Source organism: Gavialis gangeticus, unplaced genomic scaffold (genome assembly GCF_001723915.1).
Source record: "Gavialis gangeticus isolate Ggan-Ray unplaced genomic scaffold, GavGan_comp1, whole genome shotgun sequence".
Taxonomy (NCBI): domain Eukaryota; kingdom Metazoa; phylum Chordata; order Crocodylia; family Gavialidae; genus Gavialis; species Gavialis gangeticus.
In genome coordinates this window covers 23,358,418-23,382,248 of record NW_017729030.1, presented here as the reverse complement: position 1 = coordinate 23,382,248, position 23,831 = coordinate 23,358,418, and the positions used below count along the sequence as shown (strand labels likewise).

Here is a 23,831-nt window from a genome sequence, read left to right as displayed (position 1 = left end):
TTTTTTTTTTTTTTTTTTTAGTGCCTATTTTACGGACATTATGGATATATTTTGTAGCAACAATGATGAGTTTTTAGTAAATGATTATTTTTCCTTAAAAGACTGGCCCTCTCTAAAGCTCCAGGGCTAGACTTTTCATTGATCAAGGGTAAGATTATTCAGGAGCTTGGTTCGATCTGGAAACAGCTTTTAACAGTGAAAAAAAGACTTTTCTAATATTTGGGAATAGGTTTCTATGAAATATATTCCCAAATGTTTGTTCTTATGTGTGTTATTGTTGGCTTTAGATCCAAAATCATTCATTTCAGGACCTTTTTAGCCATGACTATTTTTCTGAATAGTTTGGTAATTTCTTGTGAGGATGGAAATGAGGCAGAAATAGTTAACTTGCACATACAGCTATTATAGTAAATATCTAGGCTGGAAAAAGCTTTACCTAAGTTTGTAGCAGTTTCCAACCCTTACATTTATCCACAAGTGCTTATATTATACATACACAATTTATTTTCTACAACATTTCCTATAATTCATTCTGTCAGTACTAACTTTTATATTTACATAGTTACTATCTTCTAATGGAAACATTGTTGCCCTGGGTAACAGTTATGTGAATGTTGGAATTCCTCTAGCCCTATAAACTGGAAGGAAGGAAAACAGCCTTTGAGCAAGTGGGTAATTTAATTACATTTTTTTTTCCCTTACAAGGATCCCCGATTCAACGCAGAGGTCGACCAGATCACAGGGTATAAGACACAGAGTATTCTTTGTATGCCAATAAAGAACCACAGGGAAGAGGTAAGTTGCAATACCTGGATCATCTTGTACAACAGTGTTTCTAGCTGTGTTACTCTTTTAGCTGTAAATCATTATCACACAATATAAAATATGAAATAGATTTGTTTGGGTTCTGTGACAGATATTTTTATGTTTTCCTGTTCACTGATGCAAACCAAATGGCATTGGTCAGAAGAACTTGGATTCAGATCAGTGAAAGGACATAGGTGCTTGAAATGAGACTTTTTATTTAACTTCTCTCACTGAATAAACTAGCTAAATTATTGTCTAATTAAATTGGGAGTAATGGCCCTGGCTGACCCAAACAATCAAATAGATCTTCCTTTCCTACCTATAACTTGTGTTTAAAATAGTTTTTCACTGCTTTATTTATCATTAGAAATTTACACTCCATGGCCACACATTGATCATGCTTTTGATACTTTTATCCCAGTCAAACATCCACTCCCCCTTCGGGATGCTGGTTGGCAACTAGTCAGTGAGCAAATAGAACACCAGGCTGTGATATCTGATGGAGTGGTGGTAGCACATGTGACTGATGCAAGGTGGAGGCTTTATATTTTTCTCAGATTGCTTTTTTTCTACATATAGACAGAAACAACACAAGAATGCTATAAACTGAGTACTTGGAATCATAAATTCATGGCCAAAATTCGGCTGGCGTGGTATAGATGTTTTACTGCTTGCCCACTCCTGCTGATATGTGAGGGAGAATTAGGTACCAGAAGTCCCTACTTAGATACACTGGCACTGATTTAATGGTTTGAAAGAACCTATAAAATCTTAGCTGAGTTTCCCTTTCTAAGTGAAACAGCGCTTCTAGTTGAAGTAAAGCAGTCACTTCTTTTTAAAAAAATACGGAATACAAACCAACAAATTAACTAACTAGCAAAGGCTGAAATGGAAAGAAAATTGTGTGTTACATTCTCTCCTATTTGCATGAATTTTGAGGGCCTAGAATATCTCTTACAACGCTTTTTTAAAGTCACTAACCATAAGGTTTTTATCACCCTCACTGTAATGCTGAACGGGGGCGTTTCTGGAATGAGATTTTGATTCGGTGAATTGAGCCATAAATTACAGTCTGTTTTCAGCAGCTCTCTTAAAAAAACCCAAAAAACACCCAGGCTGCGCTCCCCCGCCAGTGCAGCTTCTATAATACCCTATCTTGCAGCTAAAATAATTTGCTTAGGTCCACAATATCAGTAGTTAAAATCCAGATACAGAAAAGTCCACTCCTCTGCTATGTATCTGAGAGACATCTCACATAAAAGAAAAGCTTTGAAAACTGGCCCCTGGAAAATGCAAGTATTATCTTCTGATCTGTTTGTTGTCCACTGCTGTTTTTAAAGCAATATTTAGCATTGAAACAAAATTATCTAAAAATAAAATCTAAAGAAAATTGTATGTTTGACTGTCAAAATCTATGATACTGAAGACTTTTTCAAAAGAGGTAGAACATGCTCAGGTTTTCCAAAACTTCCATGTGGAGTCTGAGATGAGGAGTCCTCCAAGGTCACTCAAAAATAAAGAAAAATTTTTTAAAAATTGCAGTGTGAGGAGGAAGGAGCAGTTCTGACCCATGGGAAAGACTGAAGGATTTTAGGCAGGCTTGGTAAAAGAAAGCAATAGAATTACAGAACTTCAGTTTAATAATAAAATAAACTATTCTAAAGCTGATTCTAGCTGAGAGAACCATGTAGAAGTATGTGTTTTAAATCCGGGTCTGAACAACTCTGCTGTATTTATTCTCAGGCTTAAAGGCAATAGGAGGCTTATACAATGCTAGTTTTGTTTGTAACGAGCTTCCTTTTTCCCCATGAAATAATACAGAAGCAAGCTGATCAAACGGTCAAGTTTGACTTAAAGGGCTTTGCAGAGAGTTCTGATATCTGAGGCCCCTGTGCACAATCTCTGATAACTAAATAAAACTTCTGTCCTACCATCCATATCAGATATCACCATATGGTATGTTCTGGCAATATTTATAATCATTTAAAAGAAAAAGCAAGAAAGTTATTCAGCCACAAAAACTGGGTCTTACTCTACCAAGGGGAAAAACAAACTGGCCAGCAGTAAAGCCATTTCAAACTACTTTCCTATTTGAAACTTTCAGGAAATTAACATAAAGCAACGTGAAGCATAGCATTTAGTTCCTTCTGGGATTTTCCTTCTGGAATGTCTCAAGTGTCAGTAGAAGTTTCATAGTTAGACTCTACATTTTATTAAGCTAATCACACTGACTACAAAATGTGTGTATAAAAGAAGAAAAACCACAATAAAAACTTTAAAATGGCCTGAATTCTTATCATCAATAGTACAGTGGCCACCACTAAGAGTAAATATTAGCCAGCTCATATTAACCAGCACTTACCACAGAGTTCCCATGGGTTTTTTTTTGCCTTATTCATAAGGCGAAACTAGCATCATCTGGCTACAACTCTAGCTGTAAGCCTTATACCAGTTCAGTATAATAATGCCATTTCAGACTTCTGGATTGTTGCAGTTATCTTCTCTCTCTTGTGAAGATTGCTTATACATTTTGATTAAAAGTGCTGTAGTTAAAAGCATTCTTAGTGTACCAAGACCACTGCACACTGCAGAAAGAAAGCCTTTATAGCATCATAGGAACTTACGGTTGGAAGGGACCTCATGAGGTCATCTATCCAGCCCTCTTCTTTAAGCAGGATCATCTTTAATAAAGCCATGCTAGTCAAGGGTCTGTCCAACCTGCTTTTGAAAACTTCCAGGGATGGAGATTACATAATTTCTCTCAGTAGCCAGTTCCAATGTTTGACCAGCTTAGTCAGAAAGTTCGTCCTCATCTCCAACCTAAATTCCCCCTGCTGCAACTTGAGTCCATTGGTCCTAGTCCTGTCCTGTATAGCCACAGAGAAACACCTGTCTCCATCCTCTTTATAATCAGAATCCTTTCTTTGCAATGTTTGAATAAAATACTAAATTTCTCAAACAATGATACAAGTCTATGTTAAATTCTAGGAAATAATTCTCTAGTACAGAGGTTCCCAAAGCTTTTCTTACTGCATATTCCCTTCCAGGTATACCAGCTGCCCACATAACCCTACCAGCATGTTTTATATTTTAACCTCTTAAATGCCAGTTATTATTATAATGAAAATTAAATCAGCCATTACACAATTTCTCATATGTACCCCCCGCAGAGATGTCTTGCATGCCCCCAGGGGTATGTGTATCACAGTTTGGGATCCCCTTTTCTAGTATATTCTTAGCCTAGATCAACTCCTCTTTGGGTTACACTCCAACATGTATAGGGTTTTTCTACAGGAACTCTGAGCTGAATTAACTGAAGCATCACTCCCACGCTCTGCTCTGAAGTACGTGAGATTCAACTTCCTGCTGGCTTACTAGGTGAATGTTTCATTCTGGCAAAGATCACTCCAATTGTTTGGCTTGTTTATTTTTGTTTTTAATTTTGCCTTGTGTCCTGTCACTGAGTAGTTCTTCCCAATAACTCAGGGTGCTGTGCTATTTATAACATCTTTTTCTTAACGTCTTGCTGAACTTGATGTTATAAATCTAAGCCCTGTCATTCAACCTAGGAAAGTTCTCCACCCCCACCCCACCACACCACACTGCAGGTATTAGTTATGTCTAGGGAGTGCAGTGTAGCTTAGACATACCCAAGCTAACTTTAAACCAGTTAACTCAGATACCTGTAAAAGTCCAGCTGTAACAACACAGAGTTAATGCTTGATTGCAGTGTGGATATACCACCACTTGACTCACTGGACATGTCCTTAAACTGATGCATGTACATATTGGCAGTTCAGCAGCCAGTGAAGGCATGTGGTAACAAAGAGAAGGAGATATGATAATGTTAATTAAAAACTGGAGTCTATAAATAAATATTGTATTTTCATGCACATGGCTTGCCCTCAATTAAGATACAACCCTTGTTCTTGCTAGGCAGAATGAAGAAGAAAATATATTCCTGGGCACATTTACACGTACTATTACTGCACATGAATAAACTGTAGAGCTTATTGCTCTACAGTTCATCACTCCCAGGTGCACTGTTTTAACATGCACTTAGAAGCAATTAACTTCAGAGCAATAAATTCTGCAGTTTATTTATGTGCAGCACATGGAGCTGGGTCAGAGCAGCCCTGGCTGGCAGGGGGCCCAAGGACTCAGCCTTCCAGACTGGGGCTGCTTCCCCTGGCTCAGCATGAAGAAGCTTTATTACAGGGCTAGCCAGCAGGCAGCCCCCACACTAAAGTAGCCTCATTCCCAAGCTATCCCCTCCAGCATCTACACATGCACTACTGCAGAGTTTTTTAGTTCGTGGTAGGATAGTACTTTTATTTACGAGAACTATCTGCTACAGAGTAAATTAGTTTACTCAAGCCTAATAGGGGTGCATGTGTAGACGCTGAGACATTTACTGTGCAGCTAATTAGTCAACTGTGCAGTAAAAAGTCTCAGGTAGACACGCCCCCCTGTAGTAAATAGTAACTGAGTAGCAGCAGCTAGGGAGCTGAGCCTCTATGTGGATTCTATGCAGACTTCACTTTTGCTTTTGCTTGGTAAGTGGCAAAAACTGCTCTTGCCATATTTCCTCATGTTTGGAAACTCAAGTTTCCAGAAGCTGGTTTTGGGAGGGGTGGGGGGGAAGGTGTACCTCGGATGTGAGAAGATATGGTAATTGTCCTGGTCTGCGCTTTGTAGACATGAATCAAACACCACTTCTACAAGAGTAGGGAAGCAGAATAAACTTGAAATCACAAAGACCACTATTTCATATGGATAGGCTTCTTTCTCTTTAGGTGATAGAGTTGACTTTCTTCTTCCTTTCACCATCCCTTGCTTTAGCAGATCATTTTTCTAGAGGTGCCAGTTTTACTGAATCATGAAATCTTCTCAGGGAGCAAAAGAATGTTCTTAAAGTCATCAAAAAAGAAAATAATAATGAAGAAGGGAATTGGCTCCCTTTGGGGCTAAAGTAGCTTTCACAGAATTAGGTCTGAGATCTGAATGTGCAAAAATATAGCAGGAAGCATCAGATAAAACTCAGAATACAGCCATGAGCAATGAAAAAATAAGTTGTTTTCCATGAAATGCTGAGGTGCGCACTGCCACTTCTAGGGCTAGGAGTCAACTATCAATTTCAAACAAATAGTGAGTATAATAGCCTCTGACAAATTAAAGGAAATCTTTTTTTCCTTCTCCTCCTCCTGCAGCTTTCCCTCACTCCCCACCCCACCCTGCAATTTTGGGCTTAGACACCTGGCATATTTATACCGATTTACTTAGCCTTTACACTGCTGTTAAAAAGAATAGGTACAGCTCTATGTTGGTGTAACATATTTGAATCTAGTAGAATTCTAGTAGAACTCCAGGAAAAATCTACTAAAACACTACAGTTTAAGTTGCAATAATGTAGGTTTGTGTGTCTGTAGCTTATTACCCAGTAGCTGTTTGCCTGAGACAAAGAGGCTATTACCTGCTCCCTACCGCTTAGTGGTGAGGTGCCAGAGTGGTAGCCAACTGCATGCAGCTGTCAGCTTGCCTGTTCACTTTGGATCCTGGTATAGTGTATAGCTATGTCCAAAGCCAGTACAAGTTACACCGCTGTGAATGAGTCATGTGTCCGTACCATTTGTGTGGATTTTTGGTATTTGCAACATACTTCTTATAGAGAACTACAGAAAAAAAAAGTGCGTGCCAAATACGTATATCCTTTGCTAGGCACAAAGTGGATTCCACATGTTTTATATATAAGCTATTAGGCAAGTTTTCTGTATTTTTCATCTTATGGTTGTATATCAAACATCATTCTGTTTTAGTTTGGGGCCAGATCTTCAGCTTGTGTAACCCAGAATTGCTTTCTTGCTGTTAACGCAGTTACACCAGTTCATGTCAGTTGACTATCTGGTCCATTTAAGATTTTCCTCTAGAAACATTTGTCCTAATTTTGTAATTACCCTAGAGACTGGAACAGATCCTCTTGAGCTGTATGTCTTTTCCTAATTACCTGGGTCTAGGAGAGTTCCCAATAACTTGGTTAAAAAATACACATCTGAGGTTTTTATCCTCATTATTGTTACTAGACCAAAATTTGCATAAGTCAGTGGAGTTCACTGGGATTTGCTAGGATATAAATGAGGTCAGAGTCTGGCCCGATACAGTTTTCAAAACAGGTGATTCTGTATGAAGAAATGGGAGATATCACTAAGATATCTTCTAAAAGTTTATCATATCACTGAACCAAAGACATTCTAAAGGTTGTCATCCACATAAAAGTTTTACCCTAATCAGGAGAAACTTGACTTGCTAATTGTTTTATTCCTTTTCCCCCTTTTGATTGTCTGTTAATGAGGGGTGTTAATAAGGGTCCAAAAACAAGCAAGTTAACTTGGTATGCTTGCCTTCCCCAGTGAAAGAGAAACCTGCAGTGCTAATGAGGGGAGGCTAAATGGTCTTTTTAGTATATACTAACCATGTGTTTTTACTGGTTCCTCGCAGCTGCTTAAACACCACAAGCTTTCCTTTCATAGAGGGAGAGTGTTTACCTAAGCCAAAAGTGCTCACCTTTTGGATGCTTTAGTTGGTCTGTGATCTCATTAAAATTGTCTTAACTCACTGTGGTACACAGCTAATAAAAATAAAAAGAAGCCAGCGGTGTGAGTAAGGACCTGAACTGCAGCCTGCACACCTCTAGGTTATAGCAAAAGGAGGTGAAGTGGGTAAACAGTTTAGTTACTCTTCAGAGTCAGCTGCAGAAGGATTTAAAGCAAGCTGCACCTCAGTATAGCTATGTGAATGGTCGCTGGATAAGAAATGCATCTCAGTGAAGTCAATAAGAATCTTGCTGCAGGGAAAATTGGGCCACTGGGATGGATCTGACAACCAAGCCCTTATTTAAAATAGATTTTTTTAGCATATCGCTTCCAGTGGTCCATACTGCAAAATGATGATATGATTTGTGATACCATTATTCTGGGAAGATTAGTGAAAAACTAAGGACTTTGGAAGATGTTATATTGGTCATGTGTTCGATGTGAGTATCACATCAATTGTAATACAACAGTGGGCCACACATTAAAATTATCATGGGATATTTCCATGCCACAAAGAAGTTGATGTTCCACAAGCAACTTCTTTGTGGCTGTTCCACCATTTTTAACCAGGGTTGAACTGGTTTTAACGTTTGGTATATTATCTGTCACACAATACTCTCATATAATAGCTGACAAATGTAACATCTGCCAGGGGCCAAGAATAATCTTTCCCATTGTGAATCTGAAACTGCTCTCACACCCTCTTTTACTTTTTAACGATAAGAATTTTAATGAATTTCATATGTATAGACAAAAAAGTTCTTTTGATGTTTTCTGTCCTAAAGAGGAATTGAAAACACCATCATTTGAATCCTGCAGACTTTATACCTGTAGGCTCACAAATCAAGCCAAATCTTCAGAGCATCATTTCTGGTTTGTTGGAAATGTTTAAAAAATGTAATTAAATTGAAAGTTTAGTTTTTAGCATAGCTTAGTACAATCTGGGCCAACTTTTTTGGCAGGCATTCTACAAATTATGCCTGCACCCTTTCTGAATGCCACTTCAGTCCCCTTCCCCTGCCTAATCTTATGCTCTGCTTTCCGCTCCATGCCCTGTGCTCCTTGCCTCATCTGCTGCTCTGTTTTCTGCTTCCTGCCCTACCTGCTACTGTGTTGCTTCTTCTCTGCCTGATCTGCCACATGCCACACACAAGCTCTTGTACCACTTGTGGTACATGTGCCATAGATTAGCCACCTCTAGCTTAGCCTTCTCAGTGTGTAATCATTCTAGATATCACCATTAATAGTATGGTCTTCTATACTGGCAATTTCTCAACCCTAATTCACCACCATTACAGCTTTGCAGGGGATGGAAATGGCAGGAAAGAATGCAGATAGGACCTAAGTACTCTTAATGAGCGGCTGTTTGAATAGTGCTAGATGCATTCACTTTTTTTTCTACAGATTCTGTTCTTGCAGCTGTCAATGTAGTTCTGTCTTTGGTGATTTACACCTATAACAATATAAAATGTTCTTTGGCCTGTTCTGTTAGGTTCTGAGCCTGGGTTGGTGTCAGTTCATAGATTTTTAGGGTTAGAAGGGACCTCAGTAGATCACTGAGTCTGTCCCCCCTGCCCTGGGTAGGAAAGAGTGCTGGGGTCAGATGACATTAGCTACCTCAAAAGCAGTAGAGTTAAATCAGTTTCTGTTGGCCAAGGATTGGGACATTAGACTCGAGTCTAAGAGATGCTGAATGAAAGAGAAAGAAATTGATTAAAGTAGTATTTTAAATAGGAGGATCATAAGGTCAGAGAAAAATAGGGCTGAAGGGACCCAGTAGGTCAGCTAGTCCAGTGCCCTGCTCAGGGCAGAAATATCCCTAAATCATCACAATGAGGTGTTTGTTAACCACCCTCACAGTAAGAAAATTCTTCCTAATATCAAACCTAAATTTCCCTGATTGCAATTTGCTGCAACGTTTTCTTTTTCTTTTGATACAAGTATGTAGGAAATATGTGTAGATTTATATCTATACTGTTAGAAATAGTATTGGTAAAAATCCTATTATTAAAAGATTTAAAAAAAACCCAGAATGCATGGGGAATTAAAAATAGCAACATCCAGACCAGAATGTCTTCTCATTTGCAGTGTAAGTCAAGAGTATCTCCACTGAGAAAAGACCTGATTTTCTTTTCTCCTACCATACCGTTTTCTATTTGTGTCCACCATGAAATCACAAAGGTAAATTTATGACACTATCATCATTCTTGTGGCAGAAGATGGCAAGCACAAAGATAAAAGCAGGATCCATAAGAAGGTTAAACAAATTTGTAGGATGGTACACCAGTCAACACATACATATCTGTAAGAATTGCAATAAGAACATAGATCGTTACTGTGCAACTGAATTATTTTTGGACAAATTTTCTCATTCTTCATACTTGCCCCTGTGAAAGTCTTTCTTTAAATTCCTTTGTTTTTGTTGGCTTCTGTAACAGTTCCCAGTTTCCAAAAAAGATGTCCATGTTCTGGAAGTACAATACAGGGTTTTAAATTGGTCGCAAGCTGATGGGGATGGAACAATTTCAAAGCAACCCTGAAATTTCATTTCTGCCCAAACATGAGAATCACAGCTTGTACCCAGGGAGGTGGAATTAGTGCTAGTCAGAAGTCTCATTTTCACCCTCAGCTATGCAGCAGTTTAGCAATCTGGCAGCCAGATGGATGCTTGGTTACTATTAGGAGTGTTTACAGAGAGCTGGGCAACAGCTTTCTCCACTCCAAAGGTAGTGGAGAACAAACAAAAAGGCAAATAAAACCTGATGAGGGAAAACAACACAAACTCTGAGCTGTGAGCTTGTCAGGGATTGGGGGGAAGAGGATGTTGAGGAAAAACGTGATATGTATTGCCTGATTTTAAGGTGGGATTATGTATACATTTCCTTTGGATGTTAATCCATTCAGCAATCTCTATTGATTAGTTTGGAATTTTCCTCACCCTGGACTTTTTAAAATTCTGCTTGTCTTGTTCAACAACCTGCAAGTATCTCTGTCTAGTTGTGGAGACAGGAGTGCTGCCGCAAGACAAGACTGAAACTTGACTCAGTCATATGTAAGAAGTGTTCAACTGATTGACTAAATGTGAGATTTCAGTATTGTGCAAGGGCAGCTGCTTTGTGAAAGTAAGCCAATAAACTCCTCAGTGTTGTAAGAGGAAATGGCTTAGATCAGGGGTCAGCAACGTTTTTGTGTAGAGTGCCAAAAACATCCACAACCTTGACGTGTAAGATGTTGGCTAGCCAGGGAAAAATGGTAGGAGAGCCACGAGGGATCCGATACTTGCTGTGGCAATGCAGCTCTAGCCCCTTCCCTGCCATCCGCCCCAAGGTGCATGTGCCAAGCAAAAAGCCTTTGCATGCCACGCTCTAACACCATGCCAAAGTTTGCCTACCCCTGGCTTAAATCTTGGCCTGTGGTATGTCTGCTTTGCTTTAGTTCTGTGTGGCAAAATGGCTATTACCCCAGTTTACATGGCTAGCTGAGAATTCCTCTGGCCTGTCCTGAAGACCAGAGGCAAAGGACAGCTTGAAGGTAGCAGACAGCCACCTTTACTAACCTCAGGTTCATGTCAGAGTTGTGTTGGATGTGGATCTAATCCAGGGTGCACTTGGTACTGTTTTCTAGGCAATGCTTTTTAATAGGGGTGCACCGATAAAGAGAATTTTTAGGCCAATACAGATGGCTGATTTTTAACGAGCCAGATTGGCTGATACCGGTCTGAAAGCTGATATGTAGTCGGGCAGTTTGTAGAGCAGTGTCTGACTGGTACGTCTGTTGTGGGGGAAGAGGCAAGGGTGGAGGGAAGGGGTGTGAGGGGGCACAGATCAAGGCCCGGAGGTGAGGGAGGGAGTGGGGCTGAGGCAGGTGCTGCGCAGCCGGGGCGGAGCGTGGGATGGAGCTGCGAGTGGCTTGTCTGGAGGGAGTGGGAGGGCAGCTGCCACTGCTGCGTTCACTCCAGCCGATTGCTGATACAGTCTGTTTTCCTTATATTGGTGCTGATCCAATATGGGACCAATGTATCGGTGCATCTCTACTTTTTAAGGCTAAGCCCTTAAATATCGCATCATGTTTGAGCAGAGTATTGTTTTTAAATTCATTCTCCACCTTTCACCTAAATCAGTTTACTGCATCAAAAGATTACTTCTCTGGCTGAATATCTTCAGTAGGTCTAAAAACATCAGAAACTCCATTCTTAAGGGACTACCACTGGGGATTATTTTATGCATTTTAAGAAATAAATTTTAATCTCAATACAGAGAATAACTTGAAATGAGAAGTTCCAGCAGATGTGTTTTGTATTCTGAAAAGAATTGGCCAGGAATGTAAAGCACCCTAATCAGGCTTTTATATAAAAAAATGCACAATCTTGTTTGTTTCAAAGGAATTAACAGATGTTTAAGGAAGTTACAGACATGGATTCCAGTTAGCTTCTCTGTTCATAAGAGGTCTTCCTAGTAGTAAATATATCAGTCTGTTGCTTTCACTAATTATTTCAGAAATAACAGCACAAAATACTTTTTTCTGGTTCAAACAACAACTATTCTTTTTACCTTCTGTGGAATGACTTGATATGTATAAATTATATGATGCGTATGGGAACTCTGTTATCTGAGGCCAGTTTGTCAGTCATGCTAATATTCAGCACGTCTGAAAGTTCAGACATTGGTTACATTAAAGGTGTAGAAAGGGTGCTGTAGGCCTGGAGCTTAATCTAGGGCAAGGCTGTCCAATTTCTAAGTAGCCAGTAGCTTCAGACCGTGCTCCCAGGCACCCCTTCCTCACTACACCAGGTGTGCCCAGGCACCCCACATGCTGCAGGGCATCCCACCTCACCTGAAGCTCCCCAGCTGTAGGCTCCCAGCTTCATCACATCTTTTGGGTACCCTAGACCGCAGACTTCCCCAGGGCTGTAGTCTGCATTGAGCAGCACTGTCCTGCCCTGCTCTGCAGTCAAAGCAATGGAGGAAGCAGTGGTCAGGTAAGAGCCTGGAGCCCTCTATTTAATCCCTTGCAAGCCACAAGTTTGACAGCTTTGATCTAGGGTATCAACCATGGGCATGTAATTATACCTGTATTCAGAATTTGTCATCTGCTTTAAATAGTGCTATCCATACAGTCCAAAGGCAGACTCTAGACAATTGCCTGATTATTTTTCATTTGATTTTCATTGCATCAGGTTGTTGGTGTGGCTCAAGCTATTAATAAGAAATCTGGAATTGGTGGCACGTTCACAGAGCAAGATGAAAAGGTATTTATTATAGGTGGACTCTGTGTGTGTGTGTGTGTGTGTGTGTGTGTGTGTGTGTGTGTGTGTGTGTGTGTGTGTGTGTGTGTGTGTGTGTGCGAGCGTGCGCGTGTGTTCATTCCATGAGCAATAGATTTCTTTTATGGCAGCAAGAAACCTTGAAATTACCAAACTTATACTAATCTTTGAACAAGTAAAAATTATTGGCAAATTATTTTTTTTATCTTTCTGAGGTTTTCAGAAATGAGGGTGCAAATTAGTTTACTTTGGGGTCAGGTTTCTTTCCTCCTCCATTATTTACTGAATGTATTGTTAAACAATCCAGGTTCAACAGCTTACAGCAGTGGTCACCTTCTGTGAAAAGAATCTCGCAATGGGCACTACAAATATCAGATTATCATTAAAGCTGCCAAGCAACTTTTAAAATAATTGCATAACTTAATTTCTGTATACACTATTTGCAAAAAAAGAAATGAGGCATTGGAGAAATTATAGTCAAAGCACATCTTTTATAATCAGCAGTGCAGAAAGCATCTTGATTCTGAACTCTCATTTGTGGTGTGTTTTTTTTTTTTGTTTTTTTTTCCTCAAGTGTATTGAGACTTCATATGCAGGCTGTGATGCACCAAGAAGGGTTGAATTCAGGCCGAAGGAGTTGACTTAAACTTTGGCAATAACAAAGTCAGAATTCACTCTCTTCCCTTTCAAATGGAATGCATAATGAACATCTGCAGGACATCAGAATTAATCCCTTGCTGAAAAGGAAAGCATTCATAGCTTTGCTAACCCACGTTTTAAAGATTTAATTCCTTCTTGTAATAAATTCGCATCATCTTCATTTGATTTTTCTTTTTATGGGTGAAATTACGTTCACATGTATTAAGAAGTTTTAGATAACCACCTCCTTCTGATAAAGCTGTACCTAGATAAACAGGAATATCAGCAGTTTGTTTTGAAATTGGAAAGGAGATTCCTGATGAGATAGCAATCACAAATGAAGACCAACCAAAGAAAACATTTGTGTGATTTGCCAAAATCAACCTTAAACATGAAGCATTATCACAAAATTATACTGCTGGAGTTCTGACCATAACAGATGGGTGGGCTTTTTGTTAAAAGATATAAACGCTCATATTTCTATTTGGTTGAAATCCTGGAGAGAAAAATAGCATAACCATTCTTGTTCTTCTGTAAATACCTTTTGTCTTAATATGCTGTGAAACTATTTTAGGTCTGTGCCTTCATCTCACCTAAGACTGAGATGCTAGCAAGATATTGGAAAAAATGTATTAAAAATGTGCTGGTGGAAGTTAAATGTCATCTTAATTAATCTTGGTATCTCATTGCTTTTCAGGATTTTGCTGCTTATCTAACATTTTGTGGAATTGTTCTTCACAATGCCCAGCTGTATGAGACTTCATTGCTTGAAAATAGGCGTAACCAGGTATGACCACCAGATTTATTAAGGGACATGGGGATTTTTATAGTAAGGTAATATTTAGATCCTGTTATGTACAGCTTATGCTTTTTCCTATATGGTGGACACTCCTTGTCTGTTTTTAATTTGTTTCTTTCTTGGGGAAACCATATGATAAAGGTTTGTAGAAAGAAATAGGTGGAAACTATTTCAAAATTTTCTGGTAGGGTAGAATTTCAAAGTTGCTGCTAGAGTGTTCAGAAAAAAGCTTTTGGGTCAGATTTGCAGACCTAGTTCCAAAATCCTTAGACACACTAAGTGATAATCCAGGCACAGTTAACCAGATGAGAATTCCCTCGGCAGAAGTTACAGCTGTACACTATAACAATATGGTGTCACAAAGGAAGTAAGATTTTTTACAGATCTGTTAGTCATAGTAGATGACAACTGTATTCAGAAGTAATTTCTACGTCACATAAAACTTAAATCTATTTTTCACTGCTGTGAAAGCTAAAATGCGCACACGTGCATGTATACACATACTGACAAATATGGAAAAGACATATGCATAACTAATATTGTCTATCTGTGAGGGGAGAAAAATGTTGTTGTAAAGTGAAAATACTTTCCAAGATTTGGGCTTATTTGGAAAAGCAGAATGCTAAATGCCATTCTGGGCCTAAACATGTCTTTCTGGTTTAAGACATTGTGCAGCTACATACACTTCCTAATTTCATTAGGAGTCTTCACACTGAATGCTGTTCGTGATACAGGTTCTTGATCTGCTCTCTGTCTGATAATCAAAATTTAATTTTGGTCATAGGAATGCATTTTAATTTATCAGACAGGGGAGAGAGCCAGGAGGACAATTAGTATAACTATTGCTTAACTTACTCTCTGTGAAAATTCAAAAAGCTGTTTTTGGTGGGGGGGTTTCCTTCCAGGTACTTCTCGATCTTGCTAGTTTGATTTTTGAAGAGCAGCAATCCTTGGAAGTAATTCTGAAGAAGATTGCTGCAACTATAATCTCCTTCATGCAGGTGCAGAGATGCACCATTTTCATAGTGGATGAAGATTGCCCTGTGAGTGTGCTTCATTTTAACCTGTAAATCCTATGAACCAAGCCCTTCACTTTTCTGTATTCTGTTATAGCTGCAGCAAGTACAAGGAACTGGCATATGAGGCCTGCTTTATAAAATAAGAGGCTGGACAGGAAATGCACTAATTTTTCACTGTCCTCTTTAATTCACTCCTGCTCCCGTTCCCATGCCTACTCATCCTTTGCTTGCAGACTTGCTGACCCTAAATCAGACTCTCTGTGATTTGATACAGCCAATTTGCATAGAAGGCTCATAATCTGTCAGCATGATTCTACCAGGAGGATCATTTTAACCTAAATGTGGCACTGTTCTGGCATAGGCCTGATACACAAGGGCTGATAATACAAGGTAACAGAGAAAAGAGGAGAAACTGGGGGAAAAAAAAATGTTACAGCAGGGTCAGGGCCTACTGAGCTAAATCAGCCACGAGGCATTGGCACCTGGCATGTTTACACCAGGGTAGAAAAGAAGTGGATACATGGTGTATATCCCTCCACTAGTGTAAATTATTAGAATTCGACTCTTTTTCAACCTGGAGAGATGTGGGCAGTGGGGCCCCCCAGGGCTTGGTCCTCGGGCCTGCACTGTTCAACATCTTCATCAGTGACTTGGCCAAGGGGGTGAAAAGTACCTTGTTCAAATTCATGGATGACACTAAGATGTGGGGAGAAGTGGGCACGCTGGAGGAGAGGGACAGGCTGCAACTAGATCTGGACAGGTTAAAGGGGTGGGCAGATGAAAACAGGATGGGGTTCAATACTGACTAAGTGCAAGGTATTGTACCAGGGGAGGAAGAACTAGCAGTATACCTACAGGCTGGGGAACTCCCTTCTCATCAGCACAGAGGCAGAAAAAGATCTTGGAGTCATTAGTGATTCCAAAATGAACATGGGCCGCCAGTGTGGGGACGCTGTCAGGAAGGCTAACCACACTTTGTCATGCGTCCACAGAAGCATCATGAGCAGGTCCAAGGAGATGATCCTCCCCCTCTATGCGACACTGGTCAGCCCACAGTTGGAGTACTGCATCCAGTTCTGGGGACTGCACTTCAGGAGGGATGTAGCCAGTGTTGAGAGAGTCCAGAGGCCACTCGCATGATCAGGGGACAGCAAGGCAGGCCCTACGAGCAGAGGCTATGGGACCTGAACCTGTTCAGTCGCCACAAGAGAAGGCTGAGAGGGGAACTGGTGGCCATCTACAAACTGGCCAAGGTGGACCAGCAGGCAATGGGAGAGTCTCTGTTCCCCTGAGCACTACCAGGAGTAACAAGGAATAATGGCCATAAGTTGACTGAGGGTAGATTCAGGCTAGACATCAGGAGGCACTACTTCACAGTCAGGGCGGCTACAATCTGGAACCAACTTCCAAGGGAAGTGGTGCTCGCTCCTACCCTGGGGGTCTTTAAGAGGAGGCTAGATATTCACCTAGCCGGGATCATTTGACCCCAGTATTCTTTCCTGCCCATGGCAGGGGGTCAGACTTGATGATCTGCTCTGGTCCCTTCCGACCTTACCAACTATGAAACTATGAGAATGTGGTGTAATTATTTCAGGAAAAGGAAACAGCACCAGTAGAAGTTACAACACACCAGTACAAACTGAGTTATGGTGAGGTAAGTATTATATATCTACAGTTATTCCAGGGTAACCATTTGTTCAAAGTAATCGGTTATTAATTGGTCTCTTGCTGCTACCCTGTGGTGAGGCACTGTACTAGTGACTACTGCAGCTACTTCAACATTACTATTTGTCCCAGATCTTGGTGCATTTATATCAATGTATAAAACTGATGCACATTACCTCAGTATTAACATAGCCTCATGGTTGCCTTCAGTCTAAAGTAAGTTAAATAATCCCTCACGTACATCATAGAAAGAACAGGTCTGCACAGCCGCACCAGGAGCACAAGAGTACAGAAGAGATATTTATGTCCTCGTTGCATGCTTGCTCACTTGCTCTATAACTTAATGCTTTATGCAATACATCCAAAGCCTGCAATCAGTGGCTTCTCTGTCTCAATGTTCTCATCTGTAAGATGCAGATGATGATGATGATGTGTTGCTTCATGGTGGCGTCTGGGGCTAAATTTCTTAGCATTTACAAGGTGCTGAAATACTGTCATGATAAGGAGCCACATCTTTTCAATACATTTAAAAAGATGCAATGGGCTTAGTGGCATGATGCTCCTGGACTGTTTGCATGTCTGCACAGTATGCACTCTGTCTGCGATGTGGTGAATGTTGAGAGAGATTGTACTAACATTAAGCTTTGGAGTTGCTTTGTAAACATGTCTTTGCTCACTGTGGGGCGGAGAAACTTTGCTGAGGTGCAAGAAGCTTCAGTGATGTAAAGTGACTATATTTCTTTGCTTGGAGCCAGACATGTTGGTGTGGGGTGTTAAATGCAATGAAATTTGCCTCAAGGCACACACAAATCACTGCAGTTTATTTTCCCTTTATTACTGCCGTCACTGTTAATTATGATTTTTATTACCCACAATCTTGATATATTTCTTTGCAGTAAGAATCTCTTTTGCCTTTCCAGGATTCCTTTTCTAGTGTGTTTCACATGGAGTCTGAGGAATTGGAAGATTCAGCTGATGTCCTAAAGAGGTGAAACTTGCTCTGAATTTCAGTTCATCATAGGCCAATGAAAATGTCTATGCTTGCAATCATTTTTCATAACAAACAACTTTCATGTTATGCAAACAGACAGCATTTTAGTCTTATCTCTCTTGTGGTTTAAGGTTTTCCTTGAGATGCACACATCCAACTTTCTCTGGCTTCAGTAGAGTCACCCAGCTATATCAGAGGTCAGAATAGGGCCTGCTTTTTAAATCTTTCTTCATTTTCTATGCAATGTTTTTTGAAGTTAAATACACATGGGGAAAAATGGTTAGCTCTGTAGCTCCATCTTACACATTTGTCATTAATTATCTTCCCTTTATTTTTTAAGATAACTGTATTAGATTTTGGTATCACAAACAAGTTTAACATCATAAGAGCCCTTCTTCCGGAGAAAGACAAATTGAGGCACAACTCTTCATGGTCACATGGATAGCTGAATAGCTGTGACCCCTGTGTCATTCCCCTCCCACCCCCAACCCAGCCCAAGCACAGAATGAAACGAGATACAGTGCATTTTTTCAGCCTTCCCTCTGTGGATGTGGAAGGGAAGGGAACCCAGAAGAGTATACTTGACTGTTTTGTAATACCCTTCTTCAGAAGGGCTTTGGTAAGGAGGTAAGAAGCAGCAGTATGCTAGCCAAACTGTATTGCATGATGGGCTGCATCCTCCTGCACACATCTCCTGTCATGCTCCAGTTACACAATCATAACAGAAATATTGCCAACCAGCAACTTCAAAGAATGCCCTTCTAGTTTACATTTCAAGTAGGGCAGGTTTTGAGCCCTACTTAAAACTCAAAGATTTGGCAGCATAGTTTTAAAAGATGAATATAATCTAACCAAGTAAATTGGAAGATTACAGCTAATACCTCCCATAAACAGGATTATTTTCATAGATTTTCAGCCCTAGAAAAAGTCTTTACAACATTGCAATCATGGTTGCTTCGATTGCAGTATTGATTCAGTGACACTTCACCGTGAGTTTTTGTCAGTTAGGAATAAATCAATATCTAGGAGTTCTGGTTGAGTCTTGAGTTCTATATCAGTATAATTTAAGTAGTAGTAGCATCTAAAGACCATGGTAAGAATTAGTGTTAAGCATTGTACATAAATGTAGTAAGGCTCTGAATGAGTAAGTGCTCACTTAAGGGAGCGCAGTAAATAGTAACCGTAATTAGTAACAGTGCTACGCATTCAGACAATTTATGGTGCCACAGTGGCAAAGCAACCACAAAGATATTGCACAAAATATGTGAAAGATCCTTTGGCTTATTTGTATGGCACGATAAATTGAATGTGTAGCACATTCAATTTATGGGGGGACAGGGGTTAGCAACAGGAGTGGGACAGCCCTGGTTCTGATGCTGAAAATTGGCTGCTGGGACAGCAGGTTGCTAAATTCTCTGTGGGGGGAGCCTAAGGGCTCTAGCTGCTGGAAACCTGGGAACTCCTGAGACAAGCATCCTTTCCTTCCTAGTCTGCAGTCCTTGCACTTCAAAGGCAGAGGCACTTTAACATGCCAGGCTGTAGGTAGAACCCATTATTTTTAGATGGCAAGAAGGGGTGGGGAGAGGCTTATAAAAGACACATATTCAGCTGGGCTGTCCCCGGGGTTGGGCTGACAATCAGCTGACTGTCAGACCTGGCCCTGGGAGCCCCAGGTATCAGACCAACCCAGCCAAGACTGTGAGGACCTGTCTGACAATTAGCTAGTTGTCAGCCCCAGTCTCAACAGCCCCAGATCTGGAACCAAATGGAGCAGCCCTGGGCCTGGAGCATCTCTATGATTGGGCTGGGGATAGCTCAGTAGTGGTAGGATTGGGATTGGAGGAATTTTATGGGCCATCCCAAACATCACACTTCCTGCTATGTATATCTACCATGGCAGTGATGCAATTATTTTAACATCTGCCAGGGGCCTACATGTCAAATAATTATCATCCTAAAGTTTGGGGACTCATGTATTTGTAATTCTTTACATTTACTATTCAATACATAACGAATCCATTTCCTAGGGCTAAAGGATCTCAACAAACTTCTCACATTTCAGAAACATTTCCCTTTAAGCAACCGGGGCCATGAGCCCCATATTAAGTGAAGCAGCGTAATAATGATTAGCTAAATTTCTTGCTTAAGCACCTAACCTTCAACCCAGGTCAATACTGGATTTTTAAAGTAGTGCTTTTTATTTGAACTCCTCTATATGGAGTATTCTCTCCAGCAAGAGAGATCATATGTTGCTGAACTTTTTAGTCCAATGTTTTCTGTGGCAGGGCATTTGGTGTTCCTGCCACTTTAAGAGGTCAGGCAGTCTGCAGGGTCACTGGCAGGTGGGATCAGGCCTAATTAGAAAGTCAGCTGACCTGGGGGCTGGCAGGTGCAGCTTGGCCTGATCAAGGGTGTCACCTGACTGCATGGGCAATGCCTGATTGGAGCAGGGCTGGGCTTTCACAGATGGGTCACAAATTGGCTAGAGGGCCGCACAGAGAGTGGTGGTGGACAGGTCGTTTTCGACCTGGAGGAATGTGAGCAGTGGGGTCCCCCAGGGCTCGGTCCTCGGGCCCACACTGTTCAACATCTTTATCAGTGACTTGGACGAGGGGGTGAAAAGCAGCTTGTTAAATTCACAGATGACACTAAAATGTGGGGACAGGTGGGCACACTAGAAGGGAGGGACAGGCTACATCTAGATCTGGACAGGTTACAGGGGCGGGCAGATGAGATTAGGATGGGATTCAATACTGACAAGTACAAGGTATTGCACCTAGGGAAAAAGAACCAGCAGCATACCTACAGGGTGGGGAACTCCCTTCTCGTCAGTGCAGAGGCAGAAAAAGATCTTGGAGTCGTTATTTATTGTAAGATGAACATGGGCCACCAATGTGAGGACGCGGTCAGTAAGGCTAACCGCACCTTGTCATGCAGCCACAGATGCATCACGAGCAGGTCCATGGAGGTGATCCTCCCCTTCTATGTGACACTGGTCAGGCCGCAGTTGGAGTACTGTGTCCAGTTCTGGGGGCCGCATTCAGGAGGGATGTGGCCAGCATCAAGAGGGCTACTCGCATGATCAGGGGGCAACAGGGCAGGCCCTACAAGGAGCAGTTACAGGACCTGATCCTGTTCAGCCTCCACAAGAGAAAGCTGAGAGGAGATCTGGTGACCATCTATAAACTTACCAGGGGGGAATGGGAGAGTCCCTGTTCCCCTGAGCGCTACCAGGAGTAACGGCCATAAGTTGACTGAGAGTAGGTTCAGGCTGGACATCAGGAAGCACTACTTCACACTCAGGGTGGCTAGGAGCTGTAATAGACTTCCAAGGGAAGTGGTTCTCGCTCCTACCTTGAGGGTCTTCAAAAGGAGGCTAGATAATCACCTGGCTGGGATCATTTGACCCCAGCATTCATCACTGCCCATGGCAGGGGGTCAGACTTGATGATCTACTCAGGTCCCTTCCGACCCTATCAGCTATGAAACTGAAAATGAAAATGAGCTATGAAAATGAGTAGAAATTACTGCTTTCTTTTCTTAACACCCCACCTTCCTTGCTGCTGGCTCCACTCTCTAGTTTTGTGCCTATCCTTGCATATGTGCCTTTAAAGCTGAAAAATAATTGAAGCCTAGTCACGTAGCAGAAGGGTAGAATGCGGAAGCCCGATGAGAATGGGCGTACAGAAGGAGGTGGGCCCTCTTCCAAAGAAGGCAAAGAGGGTCATTAGAATTAAAGTGTCTTATTTAAATACATAAGAGTATGCAATTAAGATAGAACTGGTTGATTTGTAAAGTTATTTTAAGCCCTTATGTGGGGAAAGCAGATGGTCTGTGTCAATAACAGAATCACTATGCAATCAATTGTGCATTCACTCTGAGAGCGCATTTTATATGAACTTAGAAGCAGAAAATTTACAAATGTTACCATCTGCTCTTGGTTTAAAATATGTGGATATCATCTATTACTAATATACAGTGTTGTCAGCTATCTACAGATGTATATTATTTAAGGGTTCTATTTATGTAACTTAAGGTGTCATTCATTTTCTGACCTTCATTCTATTAAACTGTACTTGATTCATTTACTAAGTGTGGTAATCTATTTCTAAAATATCTAACTGTCCTAACATTTAAGAATGTACATACAACTCAAGACTGGAGCTTGTCTATATGACAGAGATTTTTTTAAATGAATTTAATTAAATTGGTGCAAGCCACTTTAGACCCTTCAGTTTCAGTTTAAATTAGGCTTATTTACTGAATAAATGAGAAGCAGGTTTCAGCTAAACTAAAATGTTCACGCAGGGCGCATCTATATGAGGAACTGCATATTTGCCTAATAACACTGTACAATAGCGTGTCATGGCAGAAACTGTGCTAATAGCATACTGTGCGGTGTAATTAAGCTTATGTGCAGTAAATGTCACTAAATAACAGTGCACCAGCGCTTCTGCGCACTTGCTCAGTAACTTTAGGTACTGTGCATTTAGTTAGTGCTTTATTAAGTACTAAACTAAATGTGCTGTATCTAAGGCGCATTAATGAGTGTGTAGATGTGCCCACAGGGAGTGAAACCCAATTCAAATGAAAGGGAAACACAAATAGAGCTTGTATTGATTTTCTTAGGTATATCTTGAACAAAGAAAGAGCTAAATAAATTCATGTATATCTTGTGTATTTCCTCATATTTAATGAAACAAAATAAACATGCCTCAAAGTTGAGGATTATAATGCACTCAGAATATTATGAATTATTTGTTCTTCTGTAGTGGCAAGTGTATCATCTAGGATGTTTGAACACTATAATCTCCCTTAATTTAATTTAAATGAGATGTGAATATAAAAATTTCAGCTGTTCTGGTCAAATAGCTGTAGAGTGCTATTCTATATTTTCATTGACAACATAGGTCACAGAGTAGACGAGCACAGCCCACAACTTTGTGGTGGGTCAGAGACGACGCTTGGATCAGAGTGTGGGAATTGGGCTTAACTCTGCTTTTCCTTTTGATTTATACACGATAGTTTATGTTAGCATTATGATGTGCCTGGTCTCCTACAAAGATTGCAATAAATAATATCTGTCTATCTTTGGTACTCCATCAGAGACTACGATGCAAACAAAATCAATTATATGTATGCTCAGTATGTCAAGAATACAATGGAACCTCTTAATATACCAGATGTCTGCAAAGACAGAAGATTTCCATGGACGGTAAGGAAATTGAAATGAAGTTCGGGATTTAGTAGTAAAAGACATAGGTGATCTTTGTTTGCCTTCCTTCTATGACCAGATCTTGTGTTTGCTACCATTATTACCACTAGCTTTATTTAGCTTATTGACTGCCGGCAGTCGGAACTGTTTAGACATAGAAGGAGACACAGTTTCTGCTTTAAGAAGTTTTACATTCTCTAAAGCTAAACAATACTGTTTTAACACACAGTGGGCAGGGTGTCCAGTAGATGAATTTATCACAAAGAAGGTCAGTTATTTCTCCATGAAAGCAGGTTGCTATGCTGGGAGAAAGAAGTATGTTCTTAGGAAAGCATTTGAAGTGAAGGGAGAGGATGGAAGTTTTTCACACCAGTCCTCTACAGTTTACTTTGAGACTTGGGAATGGTCTCAGAGGTCCCGCCCACCCTCCGGATGTGTATCATAGATGTGGGCTGTTTACTGATCTGGAGAGTGTCAGCAACTCTTGATCAGTATTAGCTTGTGATATGTTGTTCCAGTGACCATGTAGAGAGAGACTGGAGAGTTAAGAAGGAAGGAACAAAAAGGCGAAAGCAGATTGGTATTGGAACAGATAAATAAGAACTCTGATACCTTAGAGTCCCTGTAGGCAAAAAACAACACTGCAGCTCTGTTGTTTATTCCAAGAACAGTGCCGAAAAAGCTGTTTGCTGTTCTTTTATTTCCTTTTAGATGAAGACCAGGTTGATTTATACATTTGGGCCAGGGAGAGAATAGTATAGGGATGAGGGTGTTGGCATCAGGGCTTCCTCCACACATTCTTCCCTCTGCAGTCAAGCAGCAGAAAAATCAGGAGGTACAGTG

General features: G+C 40.6%; 1 protein-coding gene across 3 annotated transcripts in view; it reads left to right on the top strand.

The window, feature by feature from the left end:
* PDE5A (phosphodiesterase 5A) overlaps window positions 1–23,831 on the top strand; it is a 123,638-nt gene that overhangs the window by 36,167 nt on the left and 63,640 nt on the right. For all 3 annotated transcript variants that reach the window (XM_019522037.1, XM_019522035.1, XM_019522038.1), the window contains exons 3-8: window positions 706–795; window positions 12,574–12,645; window positions 13,997–14,086; window positions 15,004–15,141; window positions 17,703–17,770; window positions 22,880–22,988. In XM_019522037.1, the coding sequence (XP_019377582.1) occupies window positions 706–795; window positions 12,574–12,645; window positions 13,997–14,086; window positions 15,004–15,141; window positions 17,703–17,770; window positions 22,880–22,988 (567 nt within the window). The remainder of the gene's footprint in view (window positions 1–705; window positions 796–12,573; window positions 12,646–13,996; window positions 14,087–15,003; window positions 15,142–17,702; window positions 17,771–22,879; window positions 22,989–23,831) is intronic.